The 9,547-nt window shown below is 45.4% G+C and overlaps 1 protein-coding gene across 2 annotated transcripts; it reads left to right on the top strand.

Annotated features, from left to right (window-relative positions):
• Window positions 1–5,831: 5,831 nt before the first annotated feature.
• On the top strand, window positions 5,832–9,415 carry LOC111158849 (elongation factor for RNA polymerase II 3). Of its 2 annotated transcripts, none has more exons than XM_022521146.1 (11): window positions 5,832–6,075; window positions 6,315–6,350; window positions 6,708–6,820; window positions 6,935–7,151; window positions 7,226–7,305; window positions 7,429–7,501; window positions 7,661–7,844; window positions 8,105–8,147; window positions 8,271–8,442; window positions 8,666–8,710; window positions 8,811–9,415. In XM_022521146.1, the coding sequence occupies exons 1-11, from the start codon at window positions 5,944–5,946 to the stop codon at window positions 8,919–8,921; spliced, it is 1,206 nt and encodes a 401-aa protein (XP_022376854.1). In that variant the 5' UTR covers window positions 5,832–5,943; the 3' UTR covers window positions 8,922–9,415. The 2 variants fall into 2 exon arrangements, with proteins under 2 accessions (XP_022376854.1, XP_022376845.1); XM_022521137.1 differs by having other exon boundaries at window positions 5,833–6,075; window positions 6,935–7,136.
• Window positions 9,416–9,547: the final 132 nt, after the last annotated feature.

Raw genomic sequence — 9,547 nt, 5'->3', positions numbered from 1 at the left:
CTGATACCAAAACCAGACAAGCCACACCACTCACACGTGCACACACACATATTAAAGGCTAATATCACTGATGAACACAGATGCAAAAAATCTCAACCAAATATTAGCAAATTTAATTCTACAATGGATTAAAATAATAATATACCATGTTCAAGTGGAATTTATTCCAAGGATGCAAAGATAGTTCAGAATCCACAAATCAACCAAATAATATACCACATTAATAAAATGAAGATAAAAATCATGATCATCTTTATAGATGCAGAAAAGGCATTTGAAAAAATACAACATCCATTTATAATAAAAACTCTCAGCAAAGATGGTTTAGAGTGAACATACCTAAACATAATAAGGGCCATATATGACAAATCACAGAAAACATCATACTCAATGGTGGAAAGCAGAAAGCTTTTCCATTAAGGACAGGAACAAGAAAAGGATGCCCATTGTGTGTGTGTGTGTGTGTGTGTGTGTGTGTGTGTGTGTGTATGACATATAATGTATTATTTGCTTCAGGTGTACAGGTCTTTGAATCATCGGGCTTACACATTTCACAGCACTCACCATGGCACATACCCTCCCCAATGTCCATAACCCAGCCACCCTATCCCTTACCACCTGCCCCCCCAACAAACCTCAGTTCATTTCATGAGATTAAGAGTCTCTTACAGTTTGTCTCCCTCCTGATCCCATCTTGTTTCATTTTTTCCCTCCCTGCCCCCACAACCCCCAGCTCTGCCTCTCAAATTCCTCATACCAGAGAGATCATATGATAATTGTCTTTCTCTGATTGACTTATTTCGCTTAGCATAATACCCTCTAGTTCTATCCATGTTGTTGCAAATAAGAATGCCCACTCTTGCCACTTTCATTCAACATGGTATTGGAAGTTCTAGACACAGGAATTAGGCAAGAAAAAGAAATAAAAGGCATCCAAATTAGGAAGAAGTAAAATTATGATGATTTGCAGGTTACTTGATACTGTATACATAAAAAACTCAAAAGATTCTACTAAAAAAAGCATTAGAATAAGTGACTTCAGTGAACAGGATACAAAATCAACATACAGAAATCCAGTGTTTCTATATACTAATAGTGAATTATCAGAAAGAAATTAAGAAAATCCCACTTACAAATACATCCAAAAAAATAAAATATAGACATAAATTGGGGAGCCTAGGTGGCTCAGTCGTTAGGTGTCTGCCTTCAGCTCAAGTCATGTTCCCAGGGTCCTGGGATTGAGCCCAATATCAGGCTCCCTGCTCAGTGGGAAGCCTGCTTCTCCCTCTCCCACTCCTCCTGCTTATGTTCCCTCTCTCACTCTCTCTCTCTGTCAAATAAATAAATAAATAAACAAACAGACATAATTTTAACCAAAGAGGTGGAAGACCTATACACTGAAAACTGTAAGAAACTGATGAAAGAAATGGAAGAAGATACAGATAAATGGAAAGATACTCTGTGCTCATGGATTGAAAGAATTATATTGTTAAAATATCCATACTACCCAAACTATAGATTCAATGCAGTCCCTATCAAAATTCCAATGGTGTTTTTCACAGAACAGATTTAGAAATAATTTGGGGTGCCCGGGTGGCTCAGTGGGTTAAAGCCTCTGCCTTCGGCTCTGGTCATGGTCCCAGGGTCCTGGAATCGAGCCCCATATCGGGCTCTCTGCTCAGCAGGGAGCCTGCTTCCTCCTCTCTCTCTGCCTGCCTCTCTGCCTACTTGTGATCTCTGTCAAATAAATAAATCTTTAAAAAAAAAAAAGAATTCTAAAATCTGCATGAGACCACAAAAGATCCCAAATAGCCAAAGCAATCTTAAGAAAGAACAAAGCTGGAGGTATCAGCTCTCTGATTTCAAACTACAAAGGTATGGTTATCAAAACAGTATGATACGGACACAAAAACAGACACACAGATCAATGGAACAGAATTGAGAGCTGTGAACTAAACTCACATATATATGGACAATTAATGCATTACAAAGGAGCCAAGAACATACTATGGTGAAAGGACAGTCTCTTCAATATATGGCATTGGAAAAACTGGATCGCTATCTTATACCATACACAAAAACTAACTCAAAATGGATTAAAGACTTGAATGTTATACCTAAACCACAAAATTCCTAGAAGAAAACATAGGCCATAAGCAACTTGACTTTGATCTTAGCGATAATTTTATGGATCAGACTTAAAAGGCAGGAGAAACCAATGCAAAAATAAAAATTACTTCAAACTAAAATGCTTCTGCATATTGAAAGAAACATCTTCAAAATGAAAAGGCAACCTACTGAATGGGAGATTTCTGCAAATCATATATCAGACCAGGGATTAATATTCAAAATATATAAAGAACTCAACAGCACAATAAAAAACAAAGAACCTGATTAAAAAATAGGCAGAGGATCTGAATAGACATTTAGGATATCCACAGGTATGTGCCACCATCATCACCGTCAATTTTAGAACATTTTCATTACAATGGTCAATTCTTAGTCTTCATTTTACTTGGCCTATTGACTGCAGGTGACATAGTTGTTCAATCCCTGTCTCTTTGAAACGTTGTTTTCACTTGGTTTTCAGCACTGCATACACTCTTGGTGTTCTTTCTTCTCCACTGGCCATCTCCTTTCAATTGGCTTTGCTTTTCTTCCCCCTGACTTCCTTCTAGAGATTGGAGTATCCGAGGGTGTAACACTTTACATTCCTCTTTATCTTCCTGGGTGATCTCATCTAGTCTCATAGCTTTAAAATACCATCTATATGTTTAGTACTATCAAGTCTACATCTCTAGCCTAGACATCTTTCACCATCTCTAAGTTTGTATATACGACTGCCTGCTCCACATTCCCATGTGGATTCTAAGAGATAACTCAATATGTTCAGAACTAACCCCGTTCCACGTGCAGTCTTCCCTACCTCAGACAATGACAATTTCATCCGTCTAGTTGTTCTGGCCAAAAATGGTAGAGTCATCTTTATGCCATTTCTCTCTCACGTCCCACATTCAATCCATCAGGAAATTCTGTTGGCTCCACCCTCAAAATACTCAGAACCTTATCCCTTCTCCCACCTCATCTGTTACTGCCTGGTGCAAGCCGCCACCATTTCTAGTTCGAATTATTGCAACAGCCTAACAGGTCACGCTGCTTTTTATCCTCGTCAATCTATAGTCTACACTTAACACAGCAACTACAGTGATCCTTTGAAAATGGAGGTAATTTCATATTACACCTCTGCTCAAAACCTTGCAGTGACTTCCCATTTCACTCAAAGTAAAAGCCAAAGTCCTTATAATGGCCTGCAAGGCCCTTTAGCCCCTGATCCGTCCCTGCTCCATTACCTTCTTGACTTTGTCTGTTATAACTTTTCCCCTTTATTCACTTTGGTCCAGTTATGCAGGCCTCAACTTTTCCTTAAACACTCCAGGCACACTTCTGACTCAGAGTTTGCAGTGGTTAGTCCCTCTACCTAGAAAGCATTTCCTTTAGGGCATTGCTCAAATTTCATCTTCTCCATAAGGCTTTCTCTTATCACCTTACTTAATATACAGTCAACCCTCTCCATCCTCCTCTACTTCCTCTTCCTCCACTTCCAGACCCTCTTACCTTGCTCCACTTTTTCTTTTAGCTATATAACACTTATCATCTTTTAACGTACCCGATATTTCTTTCTTTCTTTTTTTAAGATTTTGTTTATTTCAGAAAGAGACAGGACAATCCAGGGGGAGAAACAGAGGGAATGGGAGAAGAAGACTCCTTGCTGAGCAGGGAGCCCAGCACAGGGTTTGATCCATGAACCCAGTGATCATGACTTGAGCTGAAGGCAGACCCACTGAGCTACCCAGGTGCCCCAACATAGACTGTATTTCTTATGTTTATTTCTTAGGTTTGTTTATAGTGTCTCCTTCCCCTCTAGAATATAAGCTCTCCAGGGGGCACATGGGTGACTCAGTCAGTTAACCGACTCTTGATCTCATCTCAGGTCTCAAGATCTCAGGGTCATGAGTTTAAGCCCCTGATTGGGCTTCGCGCTGGGCATGGAGCTTACTTAAAACAAACAAACAAAAAAACAAAACAAAAACAAAAGAAAAAGAAAAAGAAAGAAAATAATGTAATCTCTGCAAAACAAGAAATCTGTTCATTGATGTATCCCAAGGATATGGTACAATGTCTGGTACAGAGTAAGTGCTCAATAAATATCTGTTATGAATGAATGAAAAGTGTGAGTGATAATACCTACTCTAAAGTTATTTTAGGAATTAAATAACATGCAAAGGTTTTGTCACACAATAGACATCCAACATATGTTAGATTCCTACCCCTTCCCCAAATATCTTTCCCATTTGCCTCCTCTTATAGCACTGCTCCTGCCCTCTTCTCTAAAATTTTCACCATTCTAGGCTTTCCTTTGAGTTTAAATCCAGGAAAATCCAACAGAAGTCCACAGATGTCATCTGAGAAGAAAAGGAACCCTGGGAGACCAGATTTACCTACTGCCACACTCTTTATCAAATTAACAAATGGTCACCCACAGAAGCAGAAAGCCCTAAGGAGATGGACAAGTAAATGTTTTTGTTGTTGGAATTGGAGATTTACTGCATTGCCTTTTCAAATTACCTTTATTGAGGTCTAATGTACATACTTTAAAATATACACATTTTAGGTGTACTATCTGATGAGGTTTTTAAAAAAAGATTTTATTTTATTTATTTGTCAGAGAGAGAGAGAAAACACACAAGCAGGCAGAGGCAGAGAGAGAAGCAGGCTCCCCACTGAGCAAGGAGCCCAATGAGGGATTTAATCCCAGGACCCCAGGATCATGACGTGAGCTGGAGGCAGCTGCCCAACCGACTAAGTCACCCAGGCGTCCCTATCTGATGAGTTTTGACAAATGTATAGGTAATTTGATTTGGGGTGGAGGGCATTAAGGTCACCTGAAATTAGGTAGGTCCAGGGATTTAGCAGAGGGATCGTGGCTAGGAAAGAGAACTTCAGGGCTTTTGGAAAACATGCTGAAACAGGGACAAGTGGAGACACCAGGGTCGACCTGAAATTCCTGCGGTCTCAGTGCACCAGAATCTGAACCTCCAGAATGTCACACAACTTCGTGGCACTTCTCGGCCCTCCTGAGGGAGTGGGCCAGCTCCCTTTCACACCAGTCTCACCTGTATAAGCCAGGAGCAGTGACCTGGGACTGAGTCTTCCCTTCGCCCTGCAACTCTCCTACCACCACCCACACCCCCCATCCCTGCCTACCGGTGAGGATGGGAGGGGTCCGCTCCAGCCCGCCAGAGCCAAACTTCACCACTGCCTTGACACCCACTGGGCCTGATTTTCTCTCCAGCCGCAGTTAGAAATCGACTTCGGATCCGCAGCACTATTACAGGCGGGAAAAAGCGAAAGCGCTGCACCAGGTGTTGGCGTCAGAAATACCCCTTTGGGTCCGCCACCCTCCGGTCCCTGGGGGAGTCTAGGTCTCTGAGGCACGGTCTACTGAGTCAGCCCAGCAACCAGGTCCTCTCCCGCCCCTTTGCTTCTAAAACCCTCTAGAGGTTGCAGTTTCAGCTTCACTTAGAGACGGCAACTCTTGAGTTCAGGTTGGCTGGGGAAACTGAGGCAAAACCGGGAAGGGGTCTAAAGTTGGCCACAGACATCCCCCCCCCCACCCCGGAACTGCGATAGCCCCTTCCGAAAGCCCAAGGCAGTGCGCACGTATCCAAGAAACCCGTGGGGGTGGGTCCGTGCAGAAGTTGGGGAAAGCGAAGCACAGAAGCGGCGGGGAAGCCTCAGGGGTGGGGCCAGGGGTGGGTCCTGGTGGAGGGCGGGGCCGACCTGGGCTACCAAGGGTGCCAGTGTAGCCCTGCACAGCACAGGTGGTGGTGGTGGCGGCCCTTGCCTGTGGCTCTCGTTCTGCGTGCGCTAGACCTCGCAGCCATGGAGGGACCCGAGGACCTTCTGAGTGGGAAGCTCCAGCTCTGCTTCACCCCCGTTGCCGGGACCAGCCTCCTGATGTTCAGACTCAACGACGCGGTCCTGCGGGCGCTGCAAGAGTGTCGGCGGCAACAGGTGCGGCGGACCCTGGGCCCCGTCTTCCCTAGCCTCTACCCTTCAGGATCTCAGGCCTCTGCCGGTGACCCTGGCGAAGCGACCTGGGGATGGGAAGAGGCATCCGCAGGCTCCGACCTCCCCACCTCTCCAAGTGAATTGGGCGGGGCAGGTGCCCCCCACCCCACCCCGGGCACCCGACGCTGGATCCTGGGAATGCCACTTCACCGGCGTTCAGCTCGCATCTGCTCTCCCCGCAGGTTCGGCCAGTGATCGCTTTCCAAGGCAACCGAGGGGTAAGTACGGGCCTAGAGTGTTTGGAAAAAGGCGTGGTGCGGGGAGAACAGAAGTGGGCTTCGGGAGGGTGCGGTCCGGGCAGGGAGGCTGAGAGCAGTCACGGTCTGAGGAAGTTCCGTGAACTGAACACCCGAGTGGGGCAGAGGGGGCTGCTAGCGTTGTAGTCCCAGGAGACTGCGGTTAAGGACACTGTGTCGTCTCAGCCTCCTGGGGAACTCAAGCCCAGCTGCACCTGGTGTACTAACGAGCCCTGTGGGACCCATCTTCAATCTTAGGTTGGCTCAGGGAAGAATGGCTGTGGGAGGAAGGGGGAGGGGGCGACTTCATGGGGCTTATGGTTCTCCTTTTGCGCTCAGTATCTGAGGTTCCCAGGCCCTGGCTGGTCCTGCCTCTTCTCCTTCTTAGTGTCCCAGTGTGGCCAGGAGGGCCCTGGAGGTGGCTTGGACCTTGTGTGCCAACGCTTAGGCAGGTAAGGGGGAACAGGGAGCAAATAAAAAGGGTTTGTGGAAAGTTGGGGAGGCTGATTTCAGAGGTGCTTAAAAGTTCTCCACCCTCCTGGGATTTTTCCACCACCCCTTTCCAGATCTGGGCCTAGCCAGCTCCACTGCCTGGGCCCACTCAGGGATCGCCTCACTATTTGGGCAGCCATGGATTCCATCCCAGCCCCATCTGTAGTTCAGAGACATAATCTGATGGACCGCGTCAGAGATCCTGAGAGTTGGCAGAACACAGGAGACTATTCTGAACAAGACACAGTTTCACAGCCACAGATGGCGCTAAAAGAGGTGAGGCCAGAAACTGTAGGTAGCTGGAATCAGGTGGGGCAAAGCCTAAAGCCCAGGGAGGCAAGTGCCCCTGCCACTTTCCCTGCCAGGTGCCAGATCCACTGGCAAGCAGCCAAGGACAGTCACTCCCAGGATCCTCAAAGGAACACATGGCACAGTGGGAAGTGAGGTACTTGGGGCAGGGTGGGACTAAACTGGGAATCCCTCATATTATCTTCCTAATCTCCACCCTAAATGCTGTAATAAGAGATCTTGGTCTTCATCTCTCCCATTCCCTCTTCAAATATCCTAGAAACCAGACCTATCTTCCAAACAGAGAACCTGATCAGGCACTGACTTCTGCTAGCCAGAAACATTTGGACAAGGTAAGTTGTAATAGCAAGAGTTTTTCAGAAATCAGGCTAACATTTTAAAATTAGGAGCCTTCATTTTGATGCTCCTGGAGCTCATTCTATGATTAGTTTTCACGAGTCAGGCAGACTAGGCTTTCTGGGTTACTGTTTATGTGGTATTTTCCCCAACAGAAGCGTCCGGCACCTACAACCACTCTAGGACTAGAAGAGAAGAGACTCAGAACTCTGCCTTTAGCTCCAAGTCCCCTACAAGGGCTGCCCAGTCAGGACCTGCAAGAGGGAGAGGACTGGGAACAAGAGGATAAGGATGAAGACATGGGCCCCAGGTTGGAACACAGTCCCTCAGTTCAAGCTGGTGAGTTAATGAGAAAAGGGCTAACTTCCCCAGTGGAGGGGTGTTGGGTGGCTCAGTTGGTTGGGCATCTGCCTTCCGCTCGGATCATGATCTTGGTTGGAGTCTCAGGATTGGGCCCTGCTTCGGGCTCCCTGCTCAGTGGGATGTCTGCTTTTCCCTCACCAGGCTTGTGTTCTCGCTCCCTAAAATAAATTAAAAAACTAAACTGTCCTAGCAGAAAAAAGACCTATGTAGTTTGTGTCATCTTGCTTCCTTCCTAGATTCTGAATCCCCAAGCCCTGAAGCGGTACCAGATTACGTCCTGTGAGTCTCCTGCTACTTACAATTTTATCAAACCTTGTGCATGAGATATTAAGATAAACTTCCTGGGAGCTTGACGCTTTCAGGGCAATGAAGTTGAAGGTGGCAACTCTCTGCTTCTGGCAGGCAATACAGGGCCATCCGCAGTGCAGAGCAGCAACATGCTTATGAGCAGGACTTTGAGACAGATTATACTGAATACCGCATCCTACATGCTCGTGTTGGGGCTGCAAGCCAAAGGTTCATAGAGCTGGGAGCGGAGATCAAGAGAGTTCAGCGAGGATCTCCAGAACACAAGGTAAGGACTGGACCCAAGATGGGCTTTCTAGCTTTACTGGCCATCATCTCCCTAATTGACCTTAAGACTGTAGAGTGACCCAAATGACAAGCAAGTCAGTTTTAAGAGAAAAATTATTCTCTGTCATTTAGTAGAATGAGATGGGAAGTTACTTCTCTCCTTCAAGAAAACTGGAGCTTTTTTCTCAAGGCTAAAGTTGGCGCTAGCATTTTCTTTGTTTCAGGTACTGGAAGAAAAAATAGTCCAGGAATATAGAAAGTTCAGGAAGGTAAGACAAGGTCTGGGAACGGTAGCAAGAAGGCAGAAATGGTAGATCCTCTTGTTTTGTATTGTTGGTTTTTTTTGACATGGATCCTTTTTCTCTGCAGCGGTACCCAGGTTATAGGGAAGAAAAGCGTCGCTGTGAGTACCTGCATCAGAAATTGTCCCACATTAAAGGTCTCATCCTGGAGTTTGAGGAAAAGAACAGGGAAAGCTGAAGCTGTCAGAGGGCTCTTTACCTTCTCTCTGCTCAGTGCGATATGAACTACAAAGCAGCTATGAACTACATAGAGTGCAACTGTCTGCTCTTATTGCTGAGTCCGTGGTGGCAACCACAAGTTAAACTTCTAAATTCTTTAAGGTCTTTTATTGTTGCCATATTTTACTTTTTAGGGTTTGGGCACAGTGCCAAGACTCCACAGCTGTGCCCAGGAGACTAGGACGAGTAGTAGAGGCTTAGCTTCTTCATCTTTAGTTCAGCCAAGTCATTTTCAAATCCCGAGATTTCAGCATTTCACCATTTCCAGGACAAGATACCTTGAGAACATTAGAATTTAGCCTGGTTGCCTCCCTAAAGAAATAGTAATGAGAACTTCTGGTAACAGAGCTAAAGTAACTTGTAATACACCTAGATATAATGGGAAAGGGATTGGTTGTTCCCCCTGTTCTGGAAGTGAATTATTTTACAAACATGGCTGAAAAATGAAAACTGCTTCTGTGTCCTCTGTGTCAGTTTATATGCCTTCCTTTAATTCAAAGCAATGTTTCTTACCCATGAATGTCTATATGAACCACTTCTTGGGTGCTCTAAAAAATTAGATCTCCAGATCCCAGCCCAGGTCTT

The sequence above is a fragment of the Enhydra lutris genome, unplaced genomic scaffold (genome assembly GCF_002288905.1).
Source record: "Enhydra lutris kenyoni isolate GAN:26980312 unplaced genomic scaffold, ASM228890v2 scaffoldscaffold4, whole genome shotgun sequence".
Classification (NCBI taxonomy): Eukaryota; Metazoa; Chordata; class Mammalia; order Carnivora; family Mustelidae; genus Enhydra; species Enhydra lutris.
Note: the sequence above shows the minus strand (reverse complement) of the source record. Positions and strands in the feature narration are given on the sequence as shown.